General features: G+C 35.2%; 2 protein-coding genes across 7 annotated transcripts; one reads left to right on the forward strand and one right to left on the reverse strand.

Moving 5' to 3' along the window:
• Positions 1-383: 383 nt before the first annotated feature.
• Positions 384-6,145, forward strand: LOC123228091 (TLC domain-containing protein 4-B-like). 6 transcript variants are annotated; one of them, XM_044653302.1, is made up of 9 exons: positions 384-685; positions 1,529-1,751; positions 1,972-2,060; positions 2,152-2,290; positions 2,999-3,073; positions 3,573-3,694; positions 3,769-3,844; positions 4,138-4,197; positions 4,959-5,828. In XM_044653302.1, exons 2-9 carry the CDS (start codon positions 1,611-1,613, stop codon positions 5,052-5,054), a joined length of 798 nt encoding a protein of 265 aa, XP_044509237.1. In that variant the 5' UTR covers positions 384-685; positions 1,529-1,610; the 3' UTR covers positions 5,055-5,828. The 6 variants fall into 6 exon arrangements, with proteins under 6 accessions (XP_044509237.1, XP_044509234.1, XP_044509232.1 ...); XM_044653299.1 differs by lacking the exon at positions 4,959-5,828 and adding an exon at positions 5,854-6,145 and having other exon boundaries at positions 388-685; positions 1,523-1,751; XM_044653297.1 differs by lacking the exon at positions 4,959-5,828 and adding an exon at positions 5,854-6,145 and having other exon boundaries at positions 389-685.
• A 5,969-nt stretch (positions 6,146-12,114) lies between these two features.
• LOC123228075 (ras-related protein RABF2b) lies at positions 12,115-16,684 on the reverse strand. The gene is made up of 7 exons (XM_044653277.1): positions 16,469-16,684; positions 15,404-15,481; positions 15,154-15,321; positions 14,524-14,572; positions 14,179-14,252; positions 13,451-13,544; positions 12,115-12,488 (listed from the first exon to the last, which is right to left on the reverse strand). The coding sequence occupies exons 1-7, from the start codon at positions 16,505-16,507 to the stop codon at positions 12,388-12,390; spliced, it is 603 nt and encodes a 200-aa protein (XP_044509212.1). The 5' UTR covers positions 16,508-16,684; the 3' UTR covers positions 12,115-12,387.
• Positions 16,685-20,377: the final 3,693 nt, after the last annotated feature.

Raw genomic sequence — 20,377 nt, forward strand, 5'->3', positions numbered from 1 at the left:
ATGTAGACTAACTTTTTGATTGAGGCAATACTCGGTATAAAAACATTATTTTATGTATATTATAATACAATTTTTGTGATAAAATTTAAATTCAAATTGAACCAAATTTGAATATAAATTAATTTGAGTTTCAAATTTGAGTTTACACTCATTCAAACTAATGAGTGATAACATTAGAAGTTATTAATCAAATATATAATATTATTAATTAAATAAATAATATTGTTAATAACATAAATTATGTTAATTTAAATAAAATTCAAATGGAAATTTAAGTTAAAACTTGTCTCGAATTGGGTGGAACTCTAATGTCAGCCTAGCTGACTCGAATCCAGCACTCCCAGCCAGTGATATGAAGTAATAAAATATCAATAATAACAAGTAGATTGTAGCATTTTCTGTATGAAAGGCAAGAGATTGTGTGCGGCATCACATCTTCACATCATCCTTGTTTCTTGTCACTGTCTCTCGAAGATAACAATTTTGTGAATTCAATCCACACACGCATCACAGCACAAAATCAAGAGCATCATGTAGGAGAAAGAAAACAACACAAAACGAAGCTTCCAGGCTATCTCCATTTTCTTTTTTGATCGTATTTCATTACTAAATTGAAAGCTATTCCATTTCATCAATCAAGTTTTTGTTTTGTTCGAGTTTAAAGGGACAATCGAACGACCTCACGGTTGGTGTAGCTTTCTTTTCATCATACCCATCTCTATTTACTCCTTGTTTTCTTCTTATTTTCGTGTTCTGCTTCGTGGGTTGTTGGCTTTTGTATTGATTCTCTCTGCATTTGCCTTTTTCTCGAGATGGGGTTTCGGTTTTTTTTATTGATTTGGTGATTTTCCTGATTTTGGTAACCTCTGTTGTTTGATTTAAATGGCTTTTGTTTTGTGTTTTGATTCATGTTGGTGTTTGTTTGATCCTTTTTGTTAATAAGCTTTCTGGGAATTTTCGGTTTGGTTTGTTTTTAGTTTGCTTGTTGGGTTTTTTGATCTGTGGATTATAATTTATAAACTCATAAAAAAACCTTGCTTTAGTTTGTTGGTTCTGTTTTCTTCACCTATTTGTTTATTCTTTTATGTTTGTGTGGTGATATGAATCGTTCTAAGTTTTGTACAAATCAAGCCTGGAAGTTCAAAATGATAACTAAAGAGCTGTAGTTGATATGTATTGTGTTAATTGTTGATTTATAAATAATTTACTTTTTGATCTCTTTAGTGAAAGAAATGTGGTTTTGAGAGTAAGTAAAGGGTTTAATGAATTAGAAAAACAAGTTTTTGAGTTTGTTGTTGAAGCTTTGGGTTGAAAATATAAAGCGAAGCAATTTAAAAAGATTAATATTTCTACAAGTTGTTATTGAGCTACTGCAAATGGAAACCTTTTTGTTGAATTTTTTTTCTCTAAATGCTTTCTGGAGAATACATTTTCTCTACTGTTTTGATGTTTTGCCGCCATTGTAGTTCTAAGTGATGGATTTGTTTCAAGTTCATAGCTAATTCCCTGTGTATTTGTTAAGGAGCAGATGAAAGGGCAAGATGAGGAGAGGAAGAAAGTTCAGTAGAAAAGATATAAGATCTGCTATAATAAACTAGAAGGATTTAAAGATGGGAACAGTGTCAGATCGAACGGCAATGGCTTTTAAGTCGTATCAAAATAAGGCTAATGTTCTGGTTAAGGACTACATAATCTCAGAGCCTTTTATTCCATATTCTTCAGTCCTTGGTGGTTTATTTGCTTGCAAAGTGGTATATACTGAATCTTTTGGTCTGCGCATATCTACTGAATCTGTTTTGTTTTTTTTTTTTTCATAAATTGAATGTACTTATTGTTCTCTCTGACTGGTCTATGATCTTACTCAGTTATTAGCAAATTTTACTTGAAGAGTTATAATGGTCTTACAAAGCATATATAACTAATCTGTTTTGCTTTTTGTTTCATAAATTGAATTATTGTTCTCTCTGACAGGTCTATGATCTCACTCAGTTAATTAGCACCTTTTACTTGAAGAGTTATAATGGTCTTACAAAACTTCAACGAATAGAGTGGAACAATCGGTGAGTGTATGTTCCAGCTTTTCCCTTTCCTTCTTCCTTCTTTGGTAATTGTTGCATATATCCTTATTGACTATTATTCTTATTGTGGCAGCGGTATCTCTACAATTCATGCCACTTTTATCTCAGCTATGTCAGTGTACTTTGTGTTCTGGTCAGATCTCTTTTCCGACCAACAATTAGATGGTCTTGTTATTTTCAGAAACTCTCCTCTCTCTACTTTTGCATTAGGGGTAAGTTATTTCTTCTCCTGAAAGTTAAATATTTAGCCGTGTTTTGTGAGAAGTTTCTCGGTTGTTTGTCTTTTTTCTTTTTTCTTTTTTTTTTCTGAAGAAACAAATATGATGTTTGATGGCTTTAATTTTTGTAAGTGGTCCGAGCATTGGCAAAAACTCTTTAAAAGAATAATTATGCTTAGGACATTTGAGCAGTTAGCCCTTATGTTTGGCATGGTAGCTTTTAATGGTATTTATACAGACAAAGGTTGAATGTCTTATGATACATAATTACATAATGGAACGATGTTTGTGAATGTTCCTTACACTAATATTTTGTTATGATTCCTTCTGAGACTTTTTGGTCAACATATTCTATTCCTGGTAAGTGGAGTTAAGACCTGCCTATTGTGTCTAGAAGCTAGAGAACCCACACAATGTGTATGTTTTATGCTGAATTTCTCATCTTTATAAGAGAACAAATATTTCTGTATCATACACGATTTATGGATGGAAGCGTTAGGCATACATCCTTGTCCCTACCGGCAGAAAGATGAGAATCAGACACATGTATTCCTCTACTTCACCTGAAGGATGTTGGGATGTCTCTCTTTGAAATTAATTTTCATGACTTATATTGATTGTGCCCTTGTATTAATAAAAATATCTGCTTTAATTTCTATTATAAATTCATTGATAAAAAATTTTGGATATGATCTTCTACAGGTTTCTGTTGGGTATTTCCTTGCGGATCTTGGAATGATTTTATGGCTATATCCTTTGTTAGGGGGAATGGAGTATGTAAGTGTTTGCACTAGGACACCAGGCAGCCAAGCTTTAATTGTGCATGTTTACTATAATTTTTTTCTGTAAATGAATTGTGGAGGGATTACCATTAATTTCCTGTGTATTTTTTGCCTGCATTCTGTATTTTCAGAAAAAAAACATTTAAGCATCCTTTACTCTTGTGCATTTTTTTCCTTTTTAAAAAATTTATGCTTTTTATCATATCTGTTTTCCAGCCATTTTAAATTGATTTATTTGTGAATGATTTAGCTTACTGCATCGTGAACTTAAAAGGTTGACATCCTTTCTAGACTCCATATTGCACCTAAGGAGTTTTCAATGTGCTTTTTTGAATCCTATTGGCATCAATGTTGGAATCCCTACCAGTCGGTTGTATGAAGAGAGTCAATTTTGAAGTTGCATATGCACAAAGTCTGTGTTAAACCAGTATAGGCCATTCCAAACGCATGCTGGTATAACTATTAACTGATAAGTTCATATTATCTGATTTCAGGTTATTCATCACTCTCTTTCCGGTATTGCAGTAGCCTATTCTATGTTTTCTGGAGAAGGGCAGCTTTATACGTACATGATCCTCATCTCTGAGGTGACAACTCCCGAGATTAATATGAGATGGTAGGTTTTGCGCATGTTAAGTTTGGATTTGGATCTGAAGCTAAACTCTAATTATGTCTTTGGGCCTAATGAAGGTATCTTGATACGGCTGGTATGAAGAGGTCCAATGCATATCTCATTAACGGCGTAGTTATCTTTTTCACTTGGCTGGTGAGTGAAATCTTCTTGAAATTTCATTCTAGATAAAAATTCTTCATTATTTGGTACCCACTGAAATATATGTTCATGAAATAAAAATCTATGATTAAAAAAGCAAGAAAGAGAAGAAGAGAAATTTGGTTAGTAGATAGTTTTGGGACACCAAACATACTATGGTACTTCAGACTACCTAGAAATGAAGATAAAAATTTTTTAAGTCACTTGATAATTGTAATGATATGATGACTTGAAAGTTCTACGGTTTTTTTCCTGATTCCTTGGCTGAAATGAGTTATAAAATGCAGATTGCAAGAATTCTGCTGTTCTTTTACATATTCAACCATGTATACTTGCACTATGATGAGGTAGTTTCTTCTTCTACTTTTTAAAATTTTTAAACTAATTTATGTATAAATATTTTTTATTGTTATGGTTGAAATTTCGTTGTCTTAAGCTATTATGCATGCCAAGTAGTATTCTCTCATTGTGTTAGGGATAGTTGCCTTTTCTTCTTTCTTTTTTCTAGTTTCAAAATTTTCATTATGGTCTGCATTAAACATGGACTTTCTGCTAAAACAAGGGAAGAAATTAGATCATTCAGAGATCATTGCCGACTTCAATCTCGAATATTTAACAGAACCCATATTATATTGTATGCTTGGAATGCTATTATGGCCTAAATAAGCTGAACACTTTATTGCTTTTTTGGTAATAGTTATTGACTTCTAAATGATGCATAGACAATGAGGATCTGTAGTCATCTTGGTATTTGTTTTCTCCCTTCTAGTTTTTCCTAAGGGAAAACCCCACATTGAAAGTTGTGTCCAGGTTCATTTTGGTCTTTCATGGTTAGTGATTTAATATAGTCCTTGAGATTTTTTTCCCGGTTGAATTTGGTCTAACCAATCATTTGGCACCCAGATCAACAAAATGTGTCAATTCATGCCTGACTGGTTAGTTTGCATGACCAACACATGACTGGTGTGATAAATAGTTCCAACAGTTAATATTATGACTGATTTTAGAATTAAAGGGTCTTAATTTTCGATGTAGCCAAGAAATTTTGAGACATGGCAATTATAAGCACTCTCTCCTTTTTGTTGCCCTGGTTCTATCCTTGATGCAGACTTTCTCTGTTCAATCCACTATCCTTTCTGTCATTTACCTGTTTCTGGCTGCACTCTCTTCTCTCAATTTATCCGTGATCAGATTAGGTTTGTGACTGGAAGTGAGACAGGGTGATAAGGAGAGAAAGTAGGCCATGAGGAGAATAGAGAGGAAAGCATGGATGTAAGGAATTATGATGCAAAAGAACATGATATTTAGTTATTTATTTTGATATATCTCTCCTAGCATTAAAAGTATTGATTACATTATATATTAACCATATCAAATAGCTATATATATTGATCACATCAACTAAGTTAGGTCTTGCATGGTGGTTAGATCAAATGAAACCAATCACAAAACTTTAAGGACCATAGATGTAATATTTTGGTCTAATAGCTCAGTTCACTGTCAAGACATTGTCCTTTTAAGACACAGTTCGTTATGGTTCTACTTTGAGGCTTTGTAACTCCAAACACATCTTGACAATTTAGAAGCTCAAAGGTTATTTAATTAGTATTCTCTTATAATTCTCAAGCGATGTAAGATGTTAATACATACCCAAACATCTCTCGTGCTTTGTAGATATGAAATTTGCTAAAGGGTGTTACAATAAACCACTTGAAACTTTAAGTAGCAAACAAAACTGGTTAAGCAAACTTGGAGAACCAAACAGTGTTTTTAATTTTCAAATTTGATATAAATTAGAGTATGTATTCTTCTTTAAATCATCATGAATGCCACTAAGCTTATCCATGGTATCCATATTGATTGATTTTTTAATTCCTTGCCATGTATGTGGCTTAGAGTTTCATTACCTGTTTTTGACTACTTCAAATTAAGGTCGAGACGATTGTAACTATAATTTAAACGAGATTAAATTACTTTATGAGGTTACTTGATTGGCATGGCAGGTCATGCAGATGCATGCGATGGGCTGTCTCTTGGTTTTGGTGGTGCCATCTGCACTAGGCATTATGAACTTGATGTGGTTCACAAAAATTGTTAAAGGATTGAAGAAAACTTTAGCAAAACTTCAGTGATGGGTAATGTTTCATATACCCACATGGCCAAATGTCATTTTTTCTGTTTTCTTTGCTGTATAGATAGAGAGAAGGGAAAGAAAATGTAGCTTCTTATGTTGTCGAAACTCCTACTGATGTAAATGATCAATGTGAGGCATGTTGAATTTGCTGTTTCAGTTCATATTTCTAATCTTACAACCAAATCTGTCTTTACTTTCGCTCATGTTTTTTCTCTCAGTAATTTTTCAAGTTTAAATTTAAGGTTGAGATGCTCAAATTCTCAGTTTCTGTGAATGAGAAGGCTAGATAGAATTTGATGCTTGTTACTGAAATGTGTTGATATTGGTTCTTTTTGCTTATGTTTTATATAATATTTGGTTGAGCATGTAACAATCTGGGTTGAATCAAAGTTTATATTTGTTTGTTTAGGTTTAGTTCGGATGACTCTTGAAAGTCTTTTTTCCAAAATGCATCTCTACTTTAATGAGGGTAACCTAGACCTTTCATGCTGCTGATGTGTGATTTTACAAATAGGGGTGGATTCTAATTGAGACGAGCTAAATGAGAATAAGTATCTATTTGAGTTTAGTTTAAATCTAAAATAATTAATGTAAAATTGAACTCGATTAACTTGATTAGTGATAAATGCATCAAAGAAATTGTTAGAAAAATGGCATTTTTGTCTTTTTATTAACTTAATAATAAAAGTTCACAGATTTATCAACAGAAAAGAAAATTAATTTTTCAAATTTAAAGAATGCAAAACTGATGTTTTGTCAAAGTTTGCGTGGAAAATAGTCATAGAGCCTTATTCACCATTTAATTCTATTAACCATCTAATAATTTCATGAATGCTGTATGGTAGAAGTTACTCTTGGACTCTCTTTGGGGCAGGGGTCTTGAGCTTATAGTCAAAATTCTACTAAATGACCAAAACGAAATGAATGGTAGGCTCTTGATAAGTTTCAACATGAAGAACCGAATCAAGAGGTTCCACTTCCAAATCTAGCTAACTGCAATTATTCTCTGGGGTCATATATTTCACTAGATTTGATATGATGGCAATGCCATGAACATACCATCAACCCAAAAGATTGACTTCTAAAAGACTATACAAGTATACAATAAAAATACCTGTATATGATTATGTACCAAAATGATATATTACTATGTGATTAATTGATTTTGAATTAAAAATAAATAACATCTAATCATATGATGATATATCATCTGTGCATCTAATTGTATACTCAAAACCGTACTTGTAAGTATATATTTCTATAATCTAGAATAGCCTACTGAAAAAACAACAATATATGATTGAGTAATTTTTTAATACATTCACATTGCATACTATCGTGTTATCTTGTAAAATGAGATCACAACATAGATAACATCAGTCTCTATTTCTATTGCTGTGAGATTGCAACATGAGTTACAAATAAACCTGTCAAATCCGTGCTATGTGTTGAGTTGTGTATGAGTTGTATCTCTAAATTAGGAAAGATATAATTAGAGATAATTAAGAATATAGTTAGTGATAATTAAGGAGATTGAATCTTAGTAGAACTAGGATTTAGAAATGCATATAAGTATTGATGTAAATTCTCTTTTCAATAGAGAATATTTTTCTCAAGGTTATTTCATATGGTATCAGAGCCTAGAATAAAAATTTGAAATTTTTCCGGCATCCTTTCCGGTGAATAAAACCCCCCTTTCCGGCTGTTTCTCCGATCACCGTGGTTTCATCATCTTCCGGTGATTGTGCTCACACTGGAGGGATCGGAATAGTCTCGCCGTCAAACTCGTCGAAGTCCCGTTGCCGTTCGCAGCCGCACGCGCCTACACGCGCGGCTTGTCTCCTCGGTATCTCTGTCGCCGATCTCCTGTTCCGGCGACCGTGAATCGACACCGCCCTCTCAATCGGACTTAGACGACACCGGCGATTCCATCCGTGGAAACTCCGTCGCCATCTGACACCGTAATAGCGCGCACACGCTGACCGTTGTTCACGCTCAGGCTGTGATCTCTGATCTGTTTCTCCGATGAGCGTGCATCGACACCGCGTCTTCCAGTCCTCTCAGAAGACGCCGGCGAGTCAGTCTGTGGTGACTTCATCGTCATCGGTTATCAGAATCGCTGTCACGCTACGGTTGTTTCTGTCGCGAATTGTCATCTCCGATCTGCTTTCCCGGCGCGCGTTAACTACACTACCGACACTGTTGAACTCGAAAGATTCCGACGAGTAATCACCTCCTAGTCTCTTCACTGTCCGTCGCCGTCGTCATTTGCCGGAACAGTAACAGTGTTGAATTTGCTATTTTTCTTTTATTAATGGCCAGTGAAGGATCTTCAAAATCAGAGATTTCAGCAAAACAGTCTCAATCAGTTCCTCAGTCAGTTACTCTCACTGGAGCTGATTATGAAGAATACCTTCAGTACCAGGCGACGAAACAGTCATCTCAATCCTCTGTTGCTTCCTTTGCCCAGTCTGGTAATTCGATCTCTTGCCTATCACAATCCTCCACTCTAGGACCTTGGGTCCTAGATTCAGGTGCCTCAGATCATATTTCTGGTAACTCTAGTTTATTTTCACATTTTAATCATTCCAAATCTTTGTCTTCTGTCACACTAGCGGATGGCACAAAATCTATAGTTAAAGCCGTAGGACATGCTAATCCATTACCAAATCTCTCTTTAGATTCTGTTCTTTATCTTCCTAATTGCCCATTTAATCTCGTTTCAGTTAGTAAATTAACACGAGCCTTGAATTGTTCCATTACATTTACTAATGATGCCTTTGTTATACAGGATCGAAGTTCGGGCAAGACGATTGGCACAGGATGTGAGTCACAAGGTCTTTATCACTTGTCCCTTCCTTCTTCCGCTGTTTGTACTGCTATTGAGTCTCCAACTCTTCTTCATAATCGTTTGGGGCATCCTAGTTTCTCCAAGCTTCAAAAGATGGTCCCTCATTTATCTAGTTTATCATCTCTTGAGTGTGAGTCTTGTCAACTTGGGAAGCAGTCTCGTAGTTCTTTTCCAAGGCGTGTCAATAATCGAGCTTCGTCTCCTTTTGAGTTAGTTCACTCCGATGTGTGGGGTCCTTGTCGAGTAAAGTCTACTTTAAATTTTCAATATTTTGTGACATTCATTGATGATTATTCGCGTTGCACGTGGATATTTTTAATGAAAAGTCGATCTGAGTTATTTTCTCATTTTCAAACATTTTGTGCCGAAGTTAAAACACAATTTAATTCTTCTATACGCACTTTACGTAGTGATAATGCGAGTGAATATTTTTCCACTTCTTTCACAAATTTCATGTCTTCTCAAGGGATTCTTCACCAGTCTTCTTGTGCTTACACCCCACAACAAAATGGGGTTGCTGAGCGCAAAAATAGACACCTTATTGAAACAGCTCGTACATTATTATTACATTCACATGCTCCTTTACATTTTTGGGCTGATGCAGTTCTCACTGCTTGCTATCTCATTAATCGGATGCCCTCCTCAGTATTGCAAAATCAGATTCCATATTCAATTCTCTTCCCTACTGGCCCTTTATACACTATCCCTCCACGTGTCTTTGGTTGCACATGTTTTGTTCATAACCTTTCCCCAGGTCTTGATAAACTATCTGCTCGGTCTCTCAAATGTATATTTCTTGGTTACTCTCATCTCCAGAAAGGTTATAAATGTTACTCTCCTACGACACGTCGTTACTTTATATCTAGTAGTGTTACTTTCTTTGAGTCCTCTCCTTACTTCTCTTCATCTAAAACCCAATCTCCTGTCACTGAGAGTCTTCCATTACCTAATTTTATTCCTACTTTCGATGTTCATCCTACAGTCGTCCCACAGTCTACCCTCACACAAGATTTAGCACCTGTTTCCCAAATTATTGACTCTCCTACAGGTACTGATATCACTTCTATTGCTCCAACGGCTCCTGTTGACTCACTTCCTGCTGTCGCATCTAGCCCGGCTGAGGTCCTACATCCTGATGACCAATTTCCTATTGCTATCCGTAAAGCTGTAAGATCCTCTCGTAACCCTCATCCTATTTATACTTTTCTTAGTTATCACCGTTTATCCTCACCATATTATGCCTTTGTGTCCTCTTTATCCTCCATTTCAGTTCCTAAATCTATTCGTGAGACTCTTTCTAATCCAGGTTGGAGGCAAGCAATGGTGGATGAAATGACTGCGTTATATCATAATGGTACTTGGGAATTGGTGAAATTACCTCCGGGTCATTCCACTATCGGCTGCCGTTGGGTTTACACAGTCAAGACTGGTCCTAATGGTACTATTGATCGTCTCAAGGCCCAGTTGGTTGCTAAAGGTTATACTCAGGTCTATGGTTTGGATTATGGTGACACATTTTCTCCAGTGGCTAAGATGTCCTCCGTTCGGTTATTCTTATCTATGGCTGCCATTCGTCATTGGCCCTTGTTTCAGTTAGACATCAAAAATGTCTTTCTTCATGGTGAGCTTCAGGAGGAGATATATATGGAGCAACCGCCTGGTTTTGTTGCTCAGGGGGAGTCTGATTTGGTTTGTAAACTTCGACGCTCACTATATGGCCTAAAACAATCTCCACGTGCCTGGTTTGGACGCTTTAGTACAGTTATTCAAGAATTTGGTATGACTCGATGTGAGTCGGATCATTCTGTATTTTACAGACACACGTCGCGAGGAAAGTGCATTTATCTGGTTGTTTATGTCGACGATATTGTTATCACTGGTGATGATCAGGAGGGTATCGATCAATTAAAACAGTATCTATTTAATCATTTCCAGACCAAAGACTTGGGAACACTTAAATACTTTCTTGGGATAGAAGTTGCTCAGTCTAAGACAGGTATTATTATCTCTCAAAGGAAGTATGCTTTGGATATTTTGGAGGAGACTGGAATGTTGGATTGTAAACCTATTGATTCTCCTATGAACCCTAATATTAGACTTGTACCAGGACAGGGGGAGCCACTTGTAGACCCTGGGAAATATCGGAGGTTAGTAGGTAAACTCAACTATTTGACTATCACAAGACCAGATATCTCTTTTTCAGTTAGTGTTGTCAGTCAATTTCTTCAGTCTCCATGCGATTCTCATTGGGATGCAGCTATTCGGATCCTGAGATACATTAAGAAAGCACCAGGAAAAGGATTACTCTATGAAGATAAAGGTCATACTCAGATTGTTGGATATTCTGATGCTGATTGGGCAGGATCTCCGTCTGATAGGCGCTCGACTTCTGGATATTGTATTCTTGTTGGTGGTAACTTGGTTTCATGGAAAAGTAAAAAGCAAGATGTTGTGGCTAGATCAAGTGCAGAGGCAGAATATCGCGCTATGGCATTGGCTACTTGTGAGCTTGTATGGTTGAAACAATTGGTTCAAGAGTTAAAATTTGCAGATATATCACAAATGAAGCTATTGTGTGATAACCAGGCAGCACTTCATATTGCTTCTAATCCAGTATTCCATGAGAGAACGAAACATATAGAAATAGATTGCCATTTCATTCGAGAAAAGATTTTATCAGGGTGTATAACTACCAACCATGTCAGCTCTAATGATCAGCTTGCAGATATCCTTACTAAGTCTCTTAGGAGTCCTCGTATTGAATTCATTTGTAACAAGCTTAGTGCATATGATTTGTATGCTCCAGCTTGAGGGGGAGTGTTGAGTTGTGTATGAGTTGTATCTCTAAATTAGGAAGGATATAATTAGAGATAATTAAGGATATAGTTAGTGATAATTAAGGAGATTGAATCTTAGTAAAACTAGGATTTAGAAATGCATATAAATATTGATGTAAATTCTCTTTTCAATAGAGAATATTTTTCTCAAGGTTATTTCATACTATGCATATTGCGTTCAATATGATTGGACTAACTAGGGCTAGATTCAATCCATGTTGCCTAAGTTCGAATCGAACAAATCGAATTTGAATTAATCTAAACATTCTAGTTTGAGATTACTCAAATCAAATTCAGAATTAAGTTGTTTCCAAACCTCATTTCGTCAATCTCAAACTAATATCGAACAAACTCTTTTGAATTCAAATCGATCTCAAGCTAGAACTTAGTTGGGTTTAGCCCAGATGAAATTAGCCCTAGGGCTATCACCGGCGGGCATAAGTGATAAGAACACAATTATCTACATTCAAACCAATATGGTTTTAAAACAAAAAAGCAGAAGCAATCCCTACGGTGCAGTTACTGGAAAGCACAAGCAATGAGTGTGCATGCACAGTGATTTTCAAATTAATAATACATGAAGGAAACTTGGAAAGATGATAGACTTTGAATTCTAGCAAGCATTACAGGAGCTATCAGAAGATACAAGTAGCCGGGCAGTAGCAATGACCACCGTCACCCAAGTACCTAAGAGCAACCACCACCACCCAAGTACCTAAGAGCAACAGGATGCACTTGCTGTCCTTTCTGCGGGTCTATCCATGAGAACCATTCCTGACGGATTTGGTGCTGGCTGCACCCGAGGTAATCTCTTTGCTGTATCCAAAATATAAAGGAAAACAAAATAGTTCATTACCAAGTTTTGAAGGTGTACCAGAAATCTTATGGCAAGATAATTTTTATTTGTTAAAAAAGCATTCAGAACCATCAAAATCTACATTAAGAACCAAGCATATAACAAGCAAAAAGATTTTAAGAAGAAAAGATTAACTGTAGAAATAGGTGAGAATAGACAGTGAATCTGCATTAATTCAACCAACTTTATGATGGATGAGAGTGACTATTCCTTTACACAAAACAGTGACAAAAAGGAGAATGAACAAGCAATAATTTCCCTCCCTGGTCTGGCTTTAAAGAGGCCAACTCTATCCCTCAATCAGTCAAAACTGCCCAAATAAAACCCAATTTGCTTCCCTCTCTCCTTCCCCAATCCCTCTTTTATTCCTCCCCCTTTAATAACTGACTCTGCTCATTGCATAACTGCCCAATTTCCCATTTCTTAACTATCCACTTCCCAACTATATATGAGTCCTAACAAAATGAAATATATAGGTAACTGCCACTATGAAACTATGGTATATTTGATTGTTCCGGTAGGTTGCTATGGTTACTATTATCATTAACAAACTAGCACATATTATGTTTAACCATTGAAGCAGTGGCTACCGACATCTGAAACTTGTTTCTGAAATGGAACTCCTTTTTACTTTTTAAATGTGATTTAAGGGATGAACAACTTAATAACATAAGAGCAATGATATATGTACACACTTTTGAGTACACAATTGAATATATAGTTGATGTGTTATCATGTAATTGAATTTTTTTTTTTTAAATTCAAAATCCCCAATCCAATGATGACACATGAGCTGTATACTCAATTGTGTACTAAAAAATGTATATATATAGTTTTATTGATAATATAATTTCAGATTTTGAATTTGATGTCTTCTTTCCAGTAGAAATACTCTTTGAAGTTACATGAATTAAAGATATACCTATTTCATAGAAAATGTCATTGACATTAGATGCTGTTTTTGCAGAGGTTTCCAAAAAGAATAGTCCATTCTCTTGAGCATAAGCTTGTGCTTCCTGCAGCAATATGAATTTAATTTTTAAATAAACACATAGGAAAGCCAGATAAATATCCCCCAAACAGCAATCACTAGAATGCCTTGAGTAAAAAAAGTTACATAACATTTACATTATAAGAAAGAGAAAGACAGGTATCTTGCAAATATTGTTCCCAATAGAAAGTTTCTTCTTCTTCTAACAGATTTCTTAGTAAACTTCCATATACTTATGTGCAGTCGATTAGTAAAAGTACAACAGAAGTCGATACAACTAAAAAAGTGAACAATAGCAATATTTTATTTCAGGTAAAAATATGAATAAACCAGGTTATTTTCCTAGATGAACCAGAAGCTTTTTCATCAAAATTATTTTCATTTGTAGCCATTGAAAAGTATCTATTTCATTATTTCCATACAAAGAAAAATGGTGTTAGCAAGCTATCCTTGTCCTGACCGCTAAATGCTTTGGGCATTTCAAATTAATTTTTTCAACAGTACAAAGAAAAAGAGGGCAAAGAGTATTGTTATAAAGCCTGTACTGATTATTATCTTCTTCACAAGCTTCCATTTTTTGTACAGAAGAATCGAAATCAAGCAACATTAGAACACTCCAAAAAGGGATGAAGAGAGAAAATAGAAACTAGTATACTTGCCTCCGGTGTGACCTTCCTTGCATCCAGCAAATCAGATTTGTTCCCAGCAAGTGCCATAACCATATTTGGATTGCCTTGTCACAAGTAGAAACGATAACATAATAAATAAGATATAAGCCACTTCATAACAATATGACAAGTTCAAATAAAAGAGAAGAACATAACATAAGGATAATAAAGAAAATGAAAATTGGTAAACATTCAAGAAAATAAACACATCCAGCTCTAAATCCATAGCCCACTCCTGAGAAGTGTACTGACTTCACAAGTAGGACGAAAAAATGCTGCCTGACAATATTGATAAGAATGAAACCCCTACAGGAGGCCTACAATATAAATGACTACCTTGTGCTTGAAGCTCTTGAACCCATTTCTTAGCCCGCTCAAACGAGGCCTACAAAACAATTTGTAATAATAAATTAAAAATAAGACACTTATCTAAAAGCAACGCCATAGACATATTTTCAGCCATTGTTCTAGGATTTCACCCCTCAATAACCAGCTTTAGTTTCCAGAAAACTTATCACATATTTTTAGAATGAAAACGGTTAAACACGGACAAAATAAATTTTTGTTTTCGCTTTCAATGTTACAAAAAAAAAAAATTGATGTGGAATACGAAGAAAAGAGGAACAAGGGGCAGAAGGGGGAGAACAATTTTCTATAAAAGACTTAGAATTGATAATTAAAACCCAAAATCTAATATACTCTATCATGTCACATTTAGAGGTCAATAGAGAAGGTAATACTTGTAAGAAGCATAATCTGCATTTCAACCTATCACATTAAATTCCTTTTAACCAAGTTAAAGTGGAGGTACAAGGCTTAATCATCGAGACTCAATTCCTCTATTCTCAAGGATTTAAAGTACTTTTCTATAGGTCTTACACCTTATATTTTTAAACAAAGAGCAGTTCAAAGATTACAGATCCTAATGGGAAAATAAATTCATTGGTTTTGTCAGAACTCACTTACCTGATTTGTTATATCATATACAATAATGGCAGCTGCAGCCCCTCTGTAGTACATTGGTGCCAAGCTATGGTACCTCTCTTGACCTGCAGTATCCCAAATCTCAAACTTTACAGTGGTGTCATTTACAGCCAACGTTTGTGAGAAAAAGGCAGCGCCTATAGTTGATTCCTACAAAATTAAATATAACAGAATCAAGCTTTTGAAACCAAAAGGGGAAGGTTATCCAGCACATATATGTCACCTAAAATACCTGAAATTCAACAAACTGCCCTTTAACAAAGCGCAACACAAGACTAGACTTTCCAGCCCCAACATCTCCAAGCAACACCTAAAGCATAAAGCACAAACAAACATTAATCAAAACCAAATTTAATAAATAATTGCAAAGAATACACCAGTAATTTCTGCACAGAGCAAAACCAAAAAAACAGTTCAGCAGTTGTCTACCAAAGCACAGTAATCATACATATCACTAAACATCAAAGCTCTGAATAAAAAAAAAAACACTACAATCATCAACTAATGAATGAAACATGTTTGCATGTCGAGATCACATCAGATTTATACATCATAATTGAGCATAAGGAAGCAATCCTACTTATCAAACAAAATGAACATGACTGATTTTTCAAATGAAACAAAGCCAAACGTAATTTGCCTTCAAACTCATTCAATATAAGAAACCAGCATGTCAACCAAAAATTTAATTATACATTAAAACTCATAACAAAACCATCCCCATATACAAATTAAAAAGAATAAAATGGATAATGATAAGCTCTATGATTACTAATCAATGAATAAAGCATATCTAGCACATGAGTATTACTCAAAATTCACAAAATAATAGCTAACCTATAATCAATCCAACCCCAGAAATCAAAATTAAGATTTGTAGCAAACCCACATCAGGATTACCCAGCAAAATCAAAAGGTCGAACTTAAAACTAATTTTCAAAAAATAAAACATATCTGGAACATGAGTTTTGCTCAAAATTCATATAAAAATAGCTAATTTATAATCAATCCAAACCCAGAAATCAAAACTAAGTTTTAAAGCAACCCCACATCACGATTATCTAGCAAAATCGAAAGGTCGAACTTGATACTGATTGTCACAGGAAACCCACATCAGGAACAAGAACATGCATAAGTAAGCTCATGATTATCAAAAATTAAGGCAAACCCACATCTAGACTAGCCTAAAAAACCACAACAAATCACCAGACATAAAATTTCAAACAATTAAGCCAGACCCATGTGAGAATCAACCGTAATAAATAAATGAAACCAGTAAGAATTACAAAAAGATTACCAATTTGGCATTGATGTTTTTGTTTCCGGTGGTGGCCATGAAGACTAGATCAAATCGAATCAAAAAATTAAAAATTGAAGAAATTAGGGAAAATTGTTAAGGTTGACGAAGAAACAAAAAAGTGAAAGGGGGAAAATGGGAAGTTTCCTCAACAACCCCAACCCTGCTCTTTTGTTCTGGCGAAGTAATTCTCAAGCTAGACGAAACGAAAGCGACTGCTTTTGTTTATTTGTTATAGGCCAAAGGACTATGTCCCACCCAAAATATGCTATTTCTCAATTTTTTCTTTCAACTTTAAAAATATAGATTATCTATATACACTAATTAAAATTAATGATAATAAGAACAAACTCATCATATTATTTATAATATTAAAAATATAATATAATATAATATTTATTTACCCCTTAAATTTTAAAAACTAAAAATTTTCTCTAATTTAAGTTTTAAAAAATGATAATTTTTCAATAAAGTTTAATAATGTTATGAAATTAATGAAATAAATGACAAAGTAATTGACTTGCCAAATAAAATTTATAATTTTATTAAGACAGAACCACGACAGGAGGAAGAAAGAAGCAAGAAGAAGCAGGAAGAAAGCAAAGGATTGTATGAATTTCACGAGGAGAGAAGGGGGGGATTTATAGGAAATTTGCCGCCCCTCCAACCAATAAATGGCTTTCTTCCACGCTAAGATTCTAAGGCATTTAATGTCTTCCCATCTCTTTTGGCTAAAGTCAAAAATGTGGGGTAGAAAAATCCACCATCTGTAACACTCCCCCTTAAATTTTCACCACTTACAGATAATTATATAACCTTGTTAAGAAAAAACCCAGTGAGATAAAAACCAAAGCAAATGAACATAATTATTAAATGTTTTACAAGTTGGCGTTGGATGTGTTTAAATTGCCTCGTTAAAAACCTTACTAGGAAAACCCAGTGGGACAAAACCTAGTGAAGGAAAAAAGAGTACAGTACACATTTTGTCCAATATTGGATAACCTTCAAAATTTTGCCTGATGAATGCTCCCCCTAATGAACGCTCCCCCTCTTTATAATAGGATTAACTTGGTTGATTGTTGAGCCGCCGCATACCGATGTTATACACTAACTTCTCAAATGTTGATGTCGGTAGTGTCTTAGTGAACAAATCTGCAAGATTTTCACTAGAGCTGATTTGTTTGACATCAATCTTTTTATTCTGCTGGAGCTCATGAGTGTAAAAGAACTTCGGTAAGATATGTTTGGTTTTGTCTCCTTTGATGTATTCACCTCTAATTTGAGCTATACATGCTGCATTGTCTTCATATAATATGGAATGAGTGTCTGTTGTAGAAGGAAGACTGCATGCATTTCGGATATGATGGATGACAGACCGTAACCATATACATTCTCGGCTGGCTTCATGGAGAGCTAAAATTTCTGAATGATTTGAAGAAGTTGCAACCAAGGTTTGTTTAGTGGAGCGCCATGATATAGTTGTGTCATTATAAGTAAAAACCATATCCCGTTTGTGAACGGGCCTTATGGGGGTCAGAAAGATAACCAACATCTGCATATCCAACCAAACTAGGATTTTTAGGGGATTTGACATAATAGAATAATCTCAAATCTCTAGTTTCACATAAGTAACAGAGTATATGCTTGATTCCGTTCCAGTGACGACAGGTTGGTGCAGAGCTAAATCGGGCCAATAAATTAACTGCGAAGGATATATCCGGTCTCGTGCATGGGGCCAAATATAATAAGGCTCCAATGACATTAAGATATGGTATTTCAGGACCAAGTATCTTTTCATCTTCTTTTTTAGGACGAAATGGGTCCTTTTTTGGATCAAGAGACCGAACAACCATTTGGCTGCTCAAAGGATAAGCCTTATCCATATTACAGCGTTTTAATAATTTTTCAATATACGCTAATTGATGGATAAGTATTCCATTTGAATTATGCTCGATCTGCAGGCTGAGACAATATTTTGTTTTTCCCAAATCCTTCATTTTAAATTCTTTTTTCATATATTCAGCAGTTTTTGAGAGCTCTTCAGGAGTCCCAATTAAATTCATGTCATCAACATAAACTGCTATAATAGCAAATCCCGATTCTGACCTTTTAATAAAGACACATGGGCGTATAGGGTCATTCACATATCCCTCTTTTTTCAAATATTCACTGAGACGATTGTACCACATACTCCGGATTGTTTTAATCCGTACAATGATCGTTGTAATTTAATTGAGTACAAGCCTCTTGAATTGACCCTTTTTGTTTCAGGCAATTTGTATCCTTCAGGGAGTTTCATATACATTTCAGCGTCTAAATTTTCATACAAATAAGCAGTAACTACGTCCATTAGACGCATATCCAGTCCTTCAGAGACTGTTAAACTGATTAAATATCTGAATGTGATTATATTCATTACAGGTGCATATGTTTCATCAAAGTCTATACCGGGCCTTTGGGAAAAGCCTTGGGCTACAAGTCTGGTTTTATATCTAGCAATTTCATTTTTTTCATTTCTTTTTCTCACAAATACCCATTTATATCCAACGGGTTGTATGTCTTGAGGTGTTGGAACTACAAGCCCAAACACTTGACGTTTTGCTAAAGAAGCTAATTCTGTTTGAATTGTTTCTTCCCATTTAGGCCAATCATGTCTTTGTTTGCACTCAACCACAGTACATGGTTCAAAATCATCATCATTCAGAATTTCAGTAGCTACTGCAAATGAGAATATATCATCAACTATAATTGTTTCTCGATTCCATATTTTTTGTGTATGAACATAATTTAAAGATATTTCAATATTCTCATTTTCCTGTTCTTTAGGATTTTGTACCACTTCAGGGATTTGTGCCACTCAGGGGTTTGTACCACTTCAGGGGCTTGTGCCACTTCAGGGGCTTGAGTCTCTTCAGGGACTATAACCTCTTCTGGAGGAATATTTGTTTGATTATTTGCCTTTCTTTTTCGAGGAACAGTGTCCTTTGATCCAACAGGTCTACCACGCTTCTGGCGTGAGGTAGATGGATCAGTCATGGCTCGAATGGACTGTTCAGCAGTCACATTGATTCTTGCTGGTGTATTAGTAGCTGGAACATGTGATCTTGTCACTTTTGCTATATCAACAAATGCATCAGGCATTTGGTTGGCAATAATTTGTAATCGCACTATCCTTTGCACTTCAGTTTCACTTTGGGATGTGCGAGGATCTAAATGAGACATGGTAGGTACATACCAAGTAAGTTCATGCCTAACTTCAGGAGGCATTTTCTTTTCCCCTAAAGATGGGAAAGTTGTCTCATCAAAGTGACAATCTGCAAATCGTACAGTAAAAAGATCACCTGTTAATGATTCTAGATAACTGATAATTGATGGTGAATTATATCCAACATATATTCTCAAGCGATGTTGGGGTCCCATTTTTGTGTGTTGAGGAGACGCAATAGGGACATATACAACACAACCAAATATTCTCAAATGAGATACATCAGGTTGGTAACCAATGACCAATTTTAGGGGAGAATATTGATGATAAGAAGAAGGTCGCAAGCGAATTAACGCTGCAGCATGTAATATAGCATGTCCCCACATAGAAGTAGCTAATTGACTTTTTAATAATAAAGTGCGTGCAATTACCTGGAGTCGTTTGATAAGAGACTCAGCTAATCCATTCTGTGTGTGGACATGCGGGACTGGATGTTCAACCTCAATCCCCATAGACATGCAATAATCATCAAACGTTTTGGATGTAAATTCACCAGCATTATCTAGCCGTATTGACTTGATCGAATAATCTGCGAAATGTGCCTTTAATTTGAAATTTGTGCTAATAGTTTAGCAAATGCAACATTTCGACTAGGCAATAAACAAACATGAGACCATCGTGCAGATACATCAATTAAGACCATA

This window comes from Mangifera indica, chromosome 10 (genome assembly GCF_011075055.1).
Source record: "Mangifera indica cultivar Alphonso chromosome 10, CATAS_Mindica_2.1, whole genome shotgun sequence".
NCBI lineage: Eukaryota > Viridiplantae > Streptophyta > Magnoliopsida > Sapindales > Anacardiaceae > Mangifera > Mangifera indica.